The 16,180-nt window shown below is 48.6% G+C and overlaps 1 protein-coding gene across 8 annotated transcripts in view; it reads right to left on the bottom strand.

Moving 5' to 3' along the window:
• The window catches only part of ATG9A (autophagy related 9A), a 383,311-nt gene that overhangs the window by 304,130 nt on the left and 63,001 nt on the right, over positions 1-16,180 (bottom strand). For 7 of the 8 annotated variants that reach the window (XM_033944872.1, XM_033944873.1, XM_033944874.1 and 4 more), the window contains exon 5: positions 8,495-8,538. In XM_033944872.1, the coding sequence (XP_033800763.1) occupies positions 8,495-8,538 (44 nt within the window). Of the gene's footprint in view, positions 1-8,458; positions 8,539-16,180 lie in introns of those variants that run through there. The other variant, XM_033944875.1, reaches the window with a different exon arrangement.

Genomic DNA, 16,180 nt, shown 5'->3' with positions numbered 1-16,180 from the left:
CCCTCCCCCTCGCTATGCCACTGAATGTATGCATAATATAAACCAGGCAGGTACAATCATAGGGGCTCATTTTATAATACATCGCCCAGGTGTGAATACTAAGCAGGCATCCATTTTTAGCTTGGTTTATAAAGAGATACAGATGTCTGTGTGTCTTTATATGAAGCTTTGGATAAACCAGCAGAAATCATGTCTAGATTAACGTCACTATTTATTTTTTTCATCAAAACGGGACATATACTGATTTTCAGCCCCGCCCCCAGTCCCGCCCTAGCCCCACCCCCAATTTATTCCATTCATTTTTCATGTACACATAATATCTTATTAATTCATAATGATAACCATAAAAGGTTTTCAAAAAAACACAGTGAACATAAGAAGTGCCTCTGCTGGGTCAGATCAGAGGTCCATCATGCCCAGCAGACCACTCGCATGGCGGCCGAACAGGTCCAGGACCTGTGTAGTAGTCCTCTATATGAACCCCTCTATACACTTTTCCTTCAGAAAATTGTCCAATCCCTTCTTGAACCCTAATACCGTACTCTGTCCTATAACACCCTCTGGAAGTGCATTCCAGGTATCCACCACCTGTTGGGCGAAGAAAAACTTCCTAGCATTGGTTTTGAATCTGTCCCCTTTCAACTTTTCCGAATGCCCTCTCGTTCTTGTAGTTTTCGAAAGTTTGAAGAACCTGTCCCTCTCTACTTTCTCTATGCCCTTCATGATCTTGTAAGTCTCTATCATATCCCCTCTAATTCTCCTCTTCTCCAGGGAAAAGAGACCCAGTTTCTCAGTGTATGAAAGGTTTTCCATACCCTTTATCAAACGTGTCGCGCTCCTCTGAACCCTCTCGAGTATCGCCATATCCTTCTTAAGGTATGGCGACCAATATTGGATGCCGTACTCCAGATGCGGACGCACCATCGCCTGATACAATGGCAGGATAACTTCTTTCATTCTGGATGTAATACCCTTCTTGATTATACCTAGCATTCTATTCACTCTCTTAGCGGCCGCTGTGCACTGTGCCGATGGCTTCATTGTCTTATCCACTATAACCCCCAAGTCCCGCACAGTATGCAGAGAAAATGTTAATCATCATTTATATTCGGGGTTTTTTTTAGAGGTCAAGACAGATGACTTTAAAATATGCAATATCACCTCAATAACAACTATAGAAAAATAGACAAATACCGAAGACCCTCAATATTAGCAGGGGTTAGGGGCAGAGCCAGGCCACAAATAGGGAAAAATCACAAATAATATTTGGGCCAGCTCTGACCCACCCCCGCTTTTCTCCTGCATCCCTGACCTTACCTGGTGGTCTAGCAGTGAAGCGGGGCAAGAGCGATCTTCCTACGCTCCTGCCCTGTGCAGAGCCATCATTAAAATGGCTGCTGTGAGTTCCCGTTGTAGTCTCGAGATTACAACGGGAACTCACGGCAGCCATTTTGATGACGGCTCTGCACAGGGCAGGAGCATAGGAAGATCGTCCCTGCTCTGCACCACCACTAGACCACCAGGTAAGGTCTGGGGGATGTCCGGGGCAGCATTTCACCATTAAAAAACAAGGGGAAAAAAATGGCAAATAACCAAATTCGCAAGTGGGGAAACAGCGAATCGGGAGGGGGAGCTGTATAGTGCAAAATATAGACAGCAGATATAAATTCTCAAAACGGCAATGTTACTTACCGTAACAGTTGTTATCCAGGGACAGCAGGCAGCTATTCTCACTAATGGGTGACGTGATCCAACGGAGCCCCGATGCGGATGCTTCTTTGAAGAAAAACTCGAAGTTTGAGTCGCCCGCACCGCGCATGCACGAGTGCCTTCCCGCCCAGACCAGGGCGCGTCTCCTCAGTTCAGATAGCTAGCAGAGAAGCCAACCCAGGGGAGGTGGGTGGGACGTGAGAATGGCTGCCTGCTGTCCCTGGATAACAACTGTTACGGTAAGTAACATTGCTTTATCCCAGGACAAGCAGGCAGGTATTCTCACTAATGGGTGACCTCCAAGCTAACCATAGCGGGATGGTGGGAGAGTTGGCAACTAGGAGAATAAATTTTGTAATACTGTTTGGCCAAACTGTCCATCCCGTCTGGAGAAAGTATCCAGGCAATAGTGAGAGGTGAAGGTATGAACCGAGGACCAAGTGGCAGCTTTACAAATCTCCTCAATCGGTGTCGATCTGAGGAAAGCTACAGAAGCTGCCATAGCTCTGACCTTATGGGCTGTGATTTTTTTGTCAAGGGGCAATCCAGCCTGGGTATAGCAGAATGAGATGCAAGCCGCCATCCAGTTGGAGATGGTGCACTTGGACACGGGGCGTCCCAACTTGTTTGGATCGAAGATGAAAAGTTGAGGAGCAGTTCTGCGAGGTTTGGTGCGTTCTAGGTAGAAAGCCAAAGCACGCTTACAGTCCAGGGTATGAAGAGCAGATTCTCCAGGGTGAGAGCGTGACTTCGGAAAGAACACAGGCAGAACGATGGATTGGTTGAAATGAAATTCCGAGACAACTTTCGGGAGAAATTTCGGATGGGTGCGGAGGACCACCTTGTCATGATGGAAGACTGTAAAAGGTGGGTCCGCGACCAAGGCTTGGAGCTCACTGACCCGTCGAACGGAAGTGAGGTCAATGAGAAACACCACTTTTCAAGTGAGATACTTCAGGTGAGCCTTGTGAAGAGGTTAAAATGGAGGTTTCATAAGCTGCGAAAGGACAAGATTGAGGTCCCAAACCACTGGAGGCGGTTTGAGTGGAGGATTGACATGGAAAAGTCCTTTCATGAATCTGGAAACCACAGGATGAGCAGACAGAGGTTTCCCTTGTAGAGGCTGATGGAAAGCAGTGATTGCACCGAGGTGGACTCGTATGGAGGAAGACTTGAGGCCAGACTGAGACAGGTGCAAAAGGTAGTCCAAAACTGAAGGCAAGGAGGAATGTTGAGGCTTCTGCCGCTGAGAGACACACCAAATAGAGAATCTAGTCCATTTTTGGTAGTAGCATTGTCTAGTAGCAGGCTTCCTTGAAGCTTCCAAGACATCCCTCACAGGTTGGGAGAACTGTAGAGGGGTTACGTTGAGAGGAACCAAGCTGTCAGGTGTAGAGACTGCAGGTTGGGGTGAAGTAGAGATCCCTGATGCTGTGTAAGCAGAGATGGAAAAACTGGTAGAGGGTATGGCTCCCTGCTGCTGAGTTGAAGTAGAAGGGAGTACCAAGGTTGTCTGGGCCACCGTGGAGCAATCAGGATCATGGTGGCATGGTCTGACTTCAGCTTGACCAGAGTCTTTTGAATGAGAGGAAATGGAGGAAACGCATATAGAAAGCGATTCGTCCAGTCCAGGAGGAATGCATCTGCCTCGAGGCGCTGAGGGGTGTAGATCCTGGAGCAGAAGTGAGGCAGTTTGAAGTTGTTGGGGGGCTGCAAAGAGGTCTATCTGAGGCGTTCCCCACAGGGAGAGGATGTGATAAAGGGGCGTGGAGTTGAGGGTCCACTTGTGAGGTTGTAGAAGACGGCTCAAGCTGTCTGCTAAGGCATTGTCCACTCCCTGAATGTAGACCGCTCTGAGGAAGGTGTTGTTGTGAGTCACCCAATCCCAAACTTTCAGAGCTTCCTGGCAGAGGGAGGCCGATCCCGTGCCTCCCTGCTTGTTCACATAGTACATGGCGACCTGGTTGTCTGTGCGATTGAGGACCACCTGATCGCGAAGGAGATGTTGAAAGGTCTGGAGAGCGCTGAAGATCGCCCTGAGTTCTAGGAGATTGATGTGGCACTGGCGGTCCGTGCTGGTCCAGTGACCCTGGGTGCGGAGGCCTTCCAGATAAGCCCCCAAGCATAAGTCGACGAGTCGGTCGTGAGGACTTTCTGATGGCGGGGGTTTTGGAACAACAAGCCTCTGGAGAGATTGGAGGATAGCATCCACCAGCGAAGAGACTGTTGTAGAGCAGGAGTGACCTGGATGTGGTGAATCAGAGGGTCGGACGTCTGGGACCATTGGGACGCCAAGGTCCACTGAGGCGTCCTGAGGTGAAGTCTGGCAAATGGCTTCACATGCACTGTAGAGGCATGTGGCCCAGCAGGACCATAATCTGTCTCGCCAAGATGGAAGGGCGAGAGGACACTGAATGGCAGAGGTGAAGAAGAGCCTTCATGCATGGGGGAGGGAGGAACGCTCGGAGTTGGGTAGTATCCAGGATCGCCTCGATGAAGGGAAGAGACTGGGAGGGCTGTAAGTGGGATTTTGGGAAGTTGATTTCGAATCCCAGATGTTGTAGTAACCAAATTGTCTTCTAGGTCGCGAGGGCGACTCCCTGAGACGTGGAATCCTTGATGAGCCAGTCGTCCAGGTAAGGGAACACCTGGAGCCCGTGGTTCCTGAGTGCTGCGGCTACCACTACCAGGCACTTGGTGAAGACTCTGGGGGATGAGGCCAGGCCGAAGGGGAGCACTCGGTATTGAAGATGAAGATGGCCCACCCGGAATCTGAGGAATTGGCGTGAGGCCGGATGAATGGGGATGTGAGTGTAGGCCTCTTTCAGATTCAGAGAGCATAACCAGTCGTTCTGCTCGATGAGGGGGATACAGGGATGCCAAGGTCAGCATGCAAAACTTTTCTTTGACCAGAAACTTGTTGAGCACCCTGAGGTCCAAAATGGGCCGCAGATCGCCCGTCTTCTTCGGCACAAGGAAGTACCGGGAATAAAATCCTTTGTTCTGTTGGTCCCGAGGGACCGGTTCGACAGCCCCGAGCTGCAGCAAGGCCTAGGCCTAGACCGAAGAAGGGTGGTCTGCGTCAAGTTGGAAGGATACTCTCTTGGAGGATGTTCCAGAGGAACCTGGTGGAATTGGAGGGAGTATCCCTCCCTGACGATGGAGAGGACCCAGAGGTCGTTGGTGACAGTCATCCATCGATGGAAAAAATGGTGGATGCGACCTCCGATAGGTGGAGTTGCTGAAGAAGGTAGAACGACAGAGGTTATGCTCTCTTTGAGATAGTCAAAAGGGCTGAGGAACAGCAGGTGGTAGAGGCTTTTGCTGATGTTTCTGCGGATGCTGCCTCTTCACAGGCTGCCGGATGGGGGGAGCCTGTTTCGGGGAGTAACGCCGCTGGTAGATCAGTGGCGGGCGTGATTGACGAGGAGGAGCAGGCCTGGGCTTCGGACGCAGGATGGACTGGAATGACTTCTCATAGTCCAAAAGCTTCTTGGTTACCACCTCGATGGACTCATCAAAGAGGTCGGTGCCAGCGCATGGAACATTGGCAAGCCTCTCCTGGAGGTTGGGGTCCATGTCGATTGTCCTCAGCCACGCCAGTCAGCGCATAGCCACCGAACATGCTGCGGTCCGAGCCACAAGCTCGAAGGCGTCGTAGGAGGACTGCATAAGCTGCACCTGTAGCTGGGATAACGAAGCCAGCGTCTCCTGGTACTCGAATTGTGCCCTAGTATCCATGTAGGGCGTGAACTTCTGGAGTACGGACAAGAGGAACTCTAAATATGTTGTGAAGTGGAAGTTGTAATTCAGGACTTTCGAAGCCATCATGGAGTTCTGGTAGACTCTCCTGCCGAACCGGTCCATGGTCTTTCCCTCTCTACCAGGTGGGACGGAGGCGTAAACCTGGGAGGGATGGGACCGCTTCATTGAGGACTCCACTAGCAGGTATTGATGGGAGAGCTGAGAGCCGTCGAATCTCTTACGATGAACAGTGCGGTATCTGATGTCCAACTTACCCGGCACCGCGGGAATCAAATAAGGTGTCTCGAGGCACCGTGCAAAGGTCTGGTCCAATAGCTTGTGTAAGGGAAGCTTTAGGGACTCCGCTGGTGGTTGAGGGAGGCGCATAGTCTCCAGGTATTCTTTTGAGAATTTGGACCCCGTGTCCAGGGGGATGTCCATATCATCAGTCATCTGTCGAAGGAACGAGGAGAAGGACAGTTGGTCGGCCATTGCAGGGCCTCGAGATGGGCTCGATGAGGTCGAGGCCTCCGGATCCATTGGGGACAGTGATCGAGAGGGTGAGAGGATCCCATTGTGTCCTCGAGCTTCGGCGTCGGTGGAGGAGTAGTGATCGGTGGTGAATACTCCAGGTATGCTTGTTTCCGATGAGGCGAGGCCTGCCTGGACGAGTGCCTCGATAAGTTCCTCGATCGGCTGTATCAAGAGGTCGGCCTCGATGGGCGAGGCGAGTAGGTCTTCGCTGAGGCCCCCAGGTAGTGGATGGGGCTGGAAGCGGTCGATCGAAGCAGGGGTGGTTGCCATAGAGGCTCGAACCCCGTCGGGGTGATCGGCTCCAATGGAGGCACTCGCAAAGACTCTGCTCCTTGCATCGAGTGAACCGGTTCCAACGGAGGCACTCGCAAAGACTCTGCTCCTTGCATCGAGTGCATCGGTTCCAATGGAGGCATGGGCAAAGACTCTGCTCCTTGCTATGCATGCATTTTTGCGAGACCCGACACTCGCAGAGACTCTGCTCCCTGTTGAGAGTGTGTTCCCCGCTGAGGCACTGGAGGGGGCTTGACCTTGCGGGAGGCCTCCACGTGCCCAAGCTGGATTTGGTAAAGAAGCTGAGGCCCCATCATGGTAAAGAGCTCGATGAACTGCTTCTGTAGCATGGTCTGGAACAAGGCTGGCAAGGTTGGATCCGCATCTGAAATGGGACCACCTGCGCAGGCCTCAAGCTCCCTCGGAGCAGTGTGTGAGTGCTTGGACTTCGAGGCCTTGGGCACTTTTAACACTACTGGGGGAATGGGCTGCTGGGCTACCTGACCTGAGGAGGTTGAGGAAGGCATCGCAGCAGGCGCCAGAGTCTGAGCCGGGACAAACGAGGCGGGCTTGATGAGACTCGGCGCTGCAGAGGTGGAAGACTGTGGAGTTGCGGATGATGTCGAAGGCGAAGGTCCCTTTGTGGTCGACGGCTCCGTCGAGGACTCCATGAACAGCGATTCCCACAAGAAGCAATGGCGCTTGAAAGCACGTGCAGTGAATGTGGAGCAAGGCCGGCACGATTTTAGAAGATGTTCAGGCCCAAGACACCGAACACAGCATCGATGAGGGTCCGTTAGCGAAATCGCGCGCTGGCACTTGTCACACTTTTTAAAACCGGTGATAGGCCGGGACATAGGCAGAAAAAGCTCCGCCGCAAGATCGAAGCCGCGGGGCTGCGGCTACGTGGCCTGCCCGGTCGAACGGAACAAAGAAATTTTTTTTTTAAAAAACAATAAAACACGACGAAAATCAGCGATTAAGATCAAATAAAACCACTTAGAAGGCACAAGTGAAGAAAACTTCGCACAGAGAGTCGAAGACGAACTTCTCGGCTCCGCAGAAAAGTAAGAACTAAGGAGACGTGCTCTGGTCTGGGTGGGAAGGCACTCGCGCATGTGCAGTGCGGGCGACTCAAAGCTTCGAGTTTTTCTTCAAAGAAGCGTCCGCATCGGGGCTCCGTTGGATCACGTCACCCATTAGTGAGAATACCTGCCTGCTTGTCCTGGGATAATGACACATTTTGATCACTAAATTGAAAATAAAATCATTTTTCCTACCTTTGTTGTCTGGTGATTTCATGAGTCTCTGGTTACACTTCTTCCTGACTGTACATCCTTTCTTTCTTTCTCTTTCCATGCACCCTTCTTTCTTTCTGACTTTCTTTCTCTCTCACTGGGCCCCCAAGCCACTGCTGCCACACTCCCCTAATTTTTTCTTTCTTTCTCTCTCCCTGCCTCCCCCCCATGTCACCGCCGCCAATTTCTCCCCGCTTCCCCGCCGTCGACGCAGCAACAGGGTTAGGCCAGGCGAGTGCAGCGACTGCACAACGGATGGCCCAGAAGCCTTCCCCTGACATCAATTCTGACGTCTGAGAGGAAGTTCCAGGCTAGCCAATCGCTCCCTGGCTGGCCCAGAACTTCCTCTCCGACATCAAAATTGACGTCAGGGAGAAGGATTCTGGGCCAGCTGTTGTGCAGTCGCTGCACTCACCTGGCCTGGCCCTGTTGCTGCATCAGTGGCGGGGAAGTAGGGAGAGAGCCCAGGCTCTGCGATCGCCTGTCCCGTTGTCCCCCCACATAGCTTTGATACGCTCTCTCTGAAAATGAGACATTTCGGTGTTCCGAAGCTGTGCGTGGAGACAACGGGACAGGGGATCTAAAAACGGGACGGTCAAGTTCAAAACGGGACGTATGGTCACATTAGTCTAGATAGAAGTTTTGGAGTTTCCTAACTATTCACATAATTATGATCTGAAAAAGTATGCATAGAAAAGGAGGTGCAAATCTCTATGAATATTTTTTCCTGAAACAATTTTCAAAGTGAAAGTACATACATTCAGCTTGTAGCTGGAGCAAAGACTGCAGAGCAAAGCACCTCCTCAAAGATCCATGTACTGGTGACATAAGCTTTATGCCTGATGTGACCCTCCCCTACCTAGAAACCATGTCCCAGGATTTCCCTTCTACAATCTTACTCTGCTATATCTGAGTTTTGCCCTCAGAAAGGATACTCGGCAGAAAAACAGATCCAGGTTCTCTATGTGATGCCACTGAGCTGCAATGAATAGAAGACAGGTTAGTTTTCCTACACAGAATAATGCTCCATCTATAGGTATGCAGTTATTTTCCATCTTCCTATCTGCTCCTGATTCCTCAGCCATCCCTTCATCCATCAACAATACACTTCAGTATATAAGCACTGTCATTATTGATCCACCTCTTTTTCTCTAAGGACTAGATTTACTAAAGTCAGTGATCATCGCTAAGCCCACCAGATTCACTAAACGGCCCACCGCATGTTGTCCAATCTGAACCGATCAAACCCATGCAAATTAGTAAAACCCCATGTAAAATAGCCAAGCGATTGATTCTCTAACATTTGCTTGGCTATTTTGAATCGGGTTTTTACTATCCTAAAACCTGACTGCTGCAGACCTGTAGGTAACTGTGTTACCAACAGGTCTGATGGTTTTTTGACAGCTCTGCTTGTCTTTTTATTCATTTTTTTTTATCATGGCACAGATATTTTGCGTGTGTTACACACGCAAAACATCTGCCCCTTAAAAAAAAGAATAAAAGACACGCCCACAGCTGGCCAAACACCCTCCCCCCACCCGCCAGCCCGCCGAACACCTGACCTGAGCTTAAAAATATGGAGGGATGCCCACTCCCACCTGCCATCATCCCTGCTCCTTCCCCCCCCCCACAACAAACAGCAGGAGGGATTCCCACTCCCTCCTGTCAGCTGATGCCCCCTCCCTGTACCTTTAAAAGTTGGGAGCAGGAGGGGTGCTTAGCCCCTCCAGCTCCCCCAGGTGCAGGCCTTCAAGGGGGGGACAGGCCTTCAGTGGAGGGGGGCCCTGGTGTTGAAGTACACGGAGGGAAGGGGGGTTCAAAGAGACGTGCATATGCCGGACTTTGAGGGGGAAGAAATAATGGGTCTGAAAATAGAGGAGAGGGAGAGAGATGATGGACCATGGGTTTTAGGGAGGGAAGGAACAGAAAGGGAGAGAAGTTGGACACAAGGGATGGTGTGGAGGGGGGGATAGAGATACTGGATAGGAGGGTAGTTGGGAAAAGAAAGGGAGAGATGGACCCTTGGGTAGTGGGGAAGGAGGGAGAGATGCTGGATGAAAGGGTAGTTAAGAAAAGGTGGATCTGTGGAGGGAGACGAAAAAAAGGAAAGATGCCAGACCTCCTGGGGAGGGAAGGGAAACGGAAGGGGAGGACAGAGATGGCAGATGGTGTCACCTGCCGGGGTCCCGGGAAACTTGTGGAGGACCACCGACAGGCGGCAGCACGACCTGGGTGCGGCTCCCAATGTGGGAGACCTTACTGATGTCCCAATACTTTGGTTTCGCTATAATAAACACCAGCGAGAGTCAATTCAAATCAAAATGTCAAAGATTTAATTTGTTACCAAAAGGACAAAATAGAAAAAAACCCCAAAATAATACCAAGAAGCATTACCACTATTTTCCTTTCGTTTCAAAGACAAGAAAGGTTTCTCTCCTCCAAAAGCAGTTCGATGGAAGAACAGAAGTTTCTGTATCAGGTAAGTTCATTTGAGTCCCAAAATAAGGTTCTACTAGCTTTCCCCAGCACTGAACCATACATTCAACAAGAAAAAAAACAAAAGCTAGTCCCAAAAAGGAAAAGTCCTCAAGATTATCCTTGAGTCCTGGACTTTCAAGCATACAGTCCTGTTTCTTCACCAGGCATTTATATACTGCATTACAAAGTAAACTTCAAAAATGAAAAGGAAAAAAAAACCAGTACTGCAGACTTTTGCTATTTCCAGCAATGGCACTTCTCCAGTCCTTTCCACTGTTGCGTAACAGAATTGCTGGTTCCCTTTTCTTAAATGGCTTTAACAAGCTCCCGCAGAATCCCACCAGTGTTCCCGCTAAGCTGCGCTGGGGTGCGCTGGCGCACAAAATATTACCTCGCAGCGCACAAGTTTCTCGTCACAGCGCACACAGTGTAGAGCACAGTTCTTCAACCGCCGGTCCGCAAACAAAATCTTGCCGGTCCGCGAAGGATTCGGTCCCCGCCGCAACGAAAGGCCGGCGTCAGCTGACTTGCAACTTCCTGTTGCAGTCGCTGTGCCGGGACTCCTGCCTTCGCCGGGACTCCTGCCTTCCACCGCGTTTGCCTCCTGCCTTGTCTCCGCACCTCCAGACCAGCAGCGGCAGCTCTGTATGCTTTTAACTTCGGCACAGAGCTGCCCCTAATCAATAGTTTAGCGCGGTTTCATAAGGCAGCCTCGGGGCCTTTGCTAGGCCGGCCCACATCGCATCATCGAAGCGGGCCGGCTATCAAAGGCCCCGAGGCTGCCTCATGAAACCGCGCTAAACTATTGATTAGGGGCAGCTCTGTGCCGAAGTTAAAAGCATACAGAGCTGCCGCTGCTGGTCTGAACTCTTGGGCCGCTGAAGAAGGGCAAAAAGCAGCTGTCCTGGAGGTTTCCCTTCCTCTCGCCTTTACAGGTTCCTTTTTTCCACCTTTTTTTTTTTCCTTCAAACGGCAACGGGCCCCAGCATCGACATCAATCAAGTAAGTTCCACTGTCAATCAAGCGGTTCTGCTCGGCCAAAGCTTCCCCTGTGACATGAGCCACCCTCAGGGGAAAGAAAGTGACCCACAAAGGTGAGGGGAAGGGGGGCAGATGATGGAAGTTGGGGGGGGGGGGAGAGAGAAGGGGCAGATGATGGAATGGAGGAGATGAGAGAGAGAGAGAAGGGGACAGATGATGGAAGTGAGAAGAAGGGAGAGAGAGCAGAAGGCAGATGGATGTCAGTTGAGAAGGGAGAGCAGATGCTGAATGGAAGTGGGGAAAGAACACATACTGGATGGAAGGAGGAGATAAATAAAGGGGGAAGAAAATAGTAAGATAATGGAGGGGTGAGGGAAAGGGGTGACAAGCTGTGTGTAGACACAGTGAAAAGAGGGAAACGGGACTAAATAGTAAGAAAGAATTTAATTTAGATGGAGGCAGAAAATAGAGAAGGAAGACCAGAGAAGAAAAGGGAAGAGAGAGCAGAGAATGATCAGATCTGAGTGGAGGAAATGAGAAGAGAGATATGCTAAAAACCACAGGGGGGAGGGAAGGATAGAGATGCCAGACCATGAGGGGAACAGAAGGAAGATGATGGATGCTAGACCAAATTGGGGGGTGGGGGGGGGGCAGGAGGAGAGATGGCAGGGAAAGACAGACAGTGAATGGAAGGGGCAGATGCTGGACTGAAGAGACAGAGAAGGTTATCATGCTGCTGTACCGGGCCATGGTACGCCCTCACCTGGAGTACTGCGTCCAGCACTGGTACTTTAAGAAGGACACGGTACTACTCGAAAGGATCCAGAGAAGAGCAACTAAAATGGTTAAGGGGCTGGAGGAGTTGCCGTACAGCGAAAGATTAGAGAAACTGGGCCTCTTCTCCCTTGAGCAGAGGAGATTGAGAGGGGACATGATAGAAACATTCAAGGTACTGAAGGGAATAGACTTAGTAGCTAAGGCAGGGAGAACGAGAGGGCACTCTCTAAAGTTGAAAGGGGATAGATTCCATACAAACGTAAGGAAGTTCTGTGGTAGAAAGCAACATATTTATTTGGCTCATAACTTGCTGGCGCCCGATATTTTTAGCTCACAGTGAAAAAAGTTTGCTCACAACACCCGCCCGCTTAGAGGGAACACTGCCAACCCTTAGCTCTTCGGGGATCCTACCCCAATTCTGTACGTCCCTTGAAGTTAAACAGGTAACAGGGAAACTGCTCCACAAGCCCAAAAGAAAAACTTCCTTCAGTTTCTCCTGGCTTTTGCACAGCTGGAATGCAGCAACGTAATCAATGCTGAATGCTACTGCAGCACTGCTCTGAGCTTGGCTTTGCAGTAGAACCAAAACTTTTACACACAAGAACAAAATAGTTTTTCAGCAAACAGTCCCAACAACTATCTCCTTATAAAGACCAGTACCTCCAGTCCTTAGTGAGAGACTGCCAAGCTCACATCCATGTCTTCCACGTTTTCAGCTTCAGGCATATTCCATTCTGACGTGTCCATGCTTTCTAGAGCACCCAACTGCTCTGCCGACTCTTGAGGTACGGAATCCTCACACTCCATAGGTTTCGGAGTGAGGTCTGGCCTTTGCCTGGCCCGGAGAACCTTCTCTGCCAGGTCCTCATGCACAGCCTCCCTTACTGACTTGGAGAGCTGTTTAAGAGTGTTTGTGCCACTCCCTGTTCTAGGTGTCTGTGTTCCTAGCTTTGGTGCTCTTTGGCTCCCCCTCAGATTGCTGGGCAGAATGCAACTAGGAGCCTGTTTAAATCTCCTAAGGGAACTGAGTTTTTTACTAGAACATGGAGCTAATCTGTATTCTAGCTCCTGCTCAGGCTCAGATGGCTCACGATAGGGAGCTCTGCTTTCAGGATCTCCTGCCTGATAATCCTCAGTCAGTCCCTGGTCTCGGTCAAAGGATTTAGTATTGGGTTTTACTCTGACATGATCGTCTCTGGGAGAGGATAGTTAGCATGCAGAAAGAATGGATAGTTAGCATGCAGAAAGAAGAAAGAAGGAGACCCTGGCAAGCAAGTTATCAGAAGACAACCAAAGCCTTGGACCAACAAGATTTGAAAAATAACCAAACAACAAAAGGTAGAAAAACTAATTTTATTTTCTGTTTTGTGATTACACTATGTCAGATTTGAAATGTGTATCCTGCCAGAGCTGGTGTTAGACCGCAAACGTGAGCTAGGATTTAACAGAGAGAGGAAAAGTCCTTTTTGTTTCTTTATTTTATTTACACCACAGCGCCAGTGTGGTTAGGAGAAGCCAAAGGGGGGTGAAAAGCTATAAAATAAACCCACCAGGATGTTTGAAAAAAAACACCCAATTGGGCAGGAAAATTGAATCGATAAACCAATTCAATAGGCTGAATCGAATCGAAATTTTTTTTCCTGAATCGGGAAGCACTAGTTTGCGCTACTGTTTTAGACTTTAGGACCTGGGATTGGGGAGAGATGGCATCCTCAGTACTTTATAATGCAAGTGAAACGAGGATTTGGTTAGACTTTTGAAGGGTCTGCAGAAGAAAAATATTGTATAGGCCGGGGACAGGAGACAGCAGGAAATGGGAACTTTTCTTCCTTCTATTTTTGTGAATGGCAAGGCTGAGGATGTCAGAGAGTTCAGTTAAAATATGTGCTTTATAAGAAAATATAATAATGTGTTTTATAAAGTTTATAAGCATTGCTGGCCTACCTGGTGAGGTGTTCCTAGTGGTAGTGGTGGTGGCAGCGTGTCAATGTGTTGAGAGGAAGAGGTAGTCTGGGAAATTCTGCTGAGCAAACTCCGGGCCCATTTCCACCCCCCAGTTAGTCCACTCCACTCAACTGGTTCACACACTGAGTGAGTCTTTGGGTGTTGTGCCTGGGTAGTTGTTTTGGGATCTCTTCCAGTGGTTTGTCAGTATCTCCTTGTGGTCCAAGGAAGGAAACTTTGCTAACCTTAGCATTGACCTTTAGAATATGTTTGTAACAGCGCTGCTTGTGTGGCATTAGGCTATGTAGTGATCGAAAGAAAAAAACAAACATTTGCACATTTTTGCACTATATGGTGGGTGTATGAGGAGATTCACACTTCCTGCACAGCTAAGTCCATGTGAAGTTACCTTATGCTGTATTTGACATCTAGCAAGGTCTCTGTTTGAAAGGAAAGATCTAAACTTAAAAATGAAGTGGCCAGAAGTTATGGTAAAAGCAGATAGTGTAGCTGGTTTTAAGAAAGATTTGGACAAATTCCTGGAGGAAAAGTCCATAATCTGTTATTAAGACATGGGGGAAGTGTCTGCTTGCCCTGGATCGGTAGCATGGAATGTTGCTACTCTTTGGGTTTTGACCAGGTATTAGTGTCCTGGATTGTCTACCATGAGAATGGGCTACTGGGCATGATGGACCATTGGTCTGACCCAGTTAGGCTATTCTTATGTTATGTTCTCATCTGTAGGGGCCTTTGTTTTCACTTCTTATTTTAATGTATTTTTTTTCTGGGAACTTATCAGTGTTTTTTATAATAGGAACAAAAATGGAAGAGAATTAATGTGTGTGGAATGGGGGGTGGGTAACTAATTTCTTCAGCTAAATAATTCAATCCACCTCAACCAGACATAGAAGAACTCATGCAACATTCACACACCCTCCAACCAAAAACGTCAAAAGAAAAAAACTGTTCGACAACCTCCTAGCCATTCGATCTGCAACACTCTACAACCTATTGACCTCGACCACAGACTACAAAATCTTCAAAAAAGAAATAAAAAACCTTCTATTCAAAAAACACATAAAACCGAACTAACACAATCAGAAGTGTCCCAAGCATCACCTGCAACTACTCCATATGTACTTCTGATGTCATGAAAATTCAGACATAATTTATGTTATGTTATGTGTGAAATAATGGTTACATATATGAGGTTCAATAAAAGAAAATTTTCATTGACTGTTTCTATTCTGACCATTTATTCCGTTTCATGATTATTACAAAAAATATATTTTTATATGGGGGGGTGTCAAAAAATGATGGGCCCCGGGTGCCACATACCCTAAGTACGCCACTGGGAGTGGGCATCCCTCTGCTATATTTTTAAGCACAGGTCAGATGTTCGGCGGGCGGGGCAGGTTCGGCCGGCCATGGGCGGGGTAGGAGGGACCCGATGGCAGGATGGACCGGGCATCCCTCCTGCCATAAGTTCGGCGGACGGTTGACAGGAGCCTTGACAGCAGTGACAGGAGGCTGCTTCTCCTATCACCACTGTCAGGACACTGTCAATCGATCAATTTGCATGCAAATGATTTGCACTTCCATGTAAAATCATTTGCATACAAAAGAGATAGTAAATCAATCGCTGTTTCAAAATCAGTCAGGGAATCGGCCAACAGTGATTGAATCGCTATCTGGGCCTTTGTCCTTACCAGAAGAAAGGCCCCAGCGAAGGAGGAAGTGTCTAAGAAAGAAGGCAGTATAGCTACTCATTTCTAGCAGTCATGGTTGAGTGATAGCTTGAACCTGAGGCAACATCCTTGCCTGTTATGTTGCATAACCTGTGATGTTCTCTTTCCATCATCTTATCAAGGTCTGATATTCCATTCTATTTATTTAACTATTTAACCTGCTCCCAAGGCAAAGAACTTAAAAACTATTCATCAAACAAAACACAATAAACATAGTCTAAACAAGTAAAATAATAGAAAAATATATGATAAAATCATTAATGACAAAAATAATGGTTTACTCCAGCAAACAGACAGTATCCAGAGGTATCAAGAATAGGAGTGTCTGTGTGTGTGTCCTGGTCACAGTACCTGGCAGAAACCTAAACAATAGAAACATTCCAGAATCTCACAGAATAGAAAGATTCCAGGGCTAGCAGTAGCTTTCACCATGTCTATTTGAATAGCATAAGAATAGCTATTCTGGGTCAGACCAATGGTCCATCTAGCCCAGTATTTTTTTTCCACAGTGGCCAATCCAGGTCCCTAGTACCTGGCCAAAACCTAAGGAGTAACAACATTCCATGCTACTGATCCAGGGCAAGCTGTGGCTTCTCCCATGTCTTTCTCAATAACAGACTATTGGCTTTTCCTCCAGGAAATTGTCCAAACTTTTCTTAAAACCAGCTACGCTATCCACTCTTACCACAACCT

Source organism: Geotrypetes seraphini, chromosome 5, assembly GCF_902459505.1.
Source record: "Geotrypetes seraphini chromosome 5, aGeoSer1.1, whole genome shotgun sequence".
In the NCBI taxonomy this organism is placed as follows: Eukaryota; Metazoa; Chordata; class Amphibia; order Gymnophiona; family Dermophiidae; genus Geotrypetes; species Geotrypetes seraphini.
This window is presented reverse-complemented; position numbering and strand designations above follow the sequence as displayed.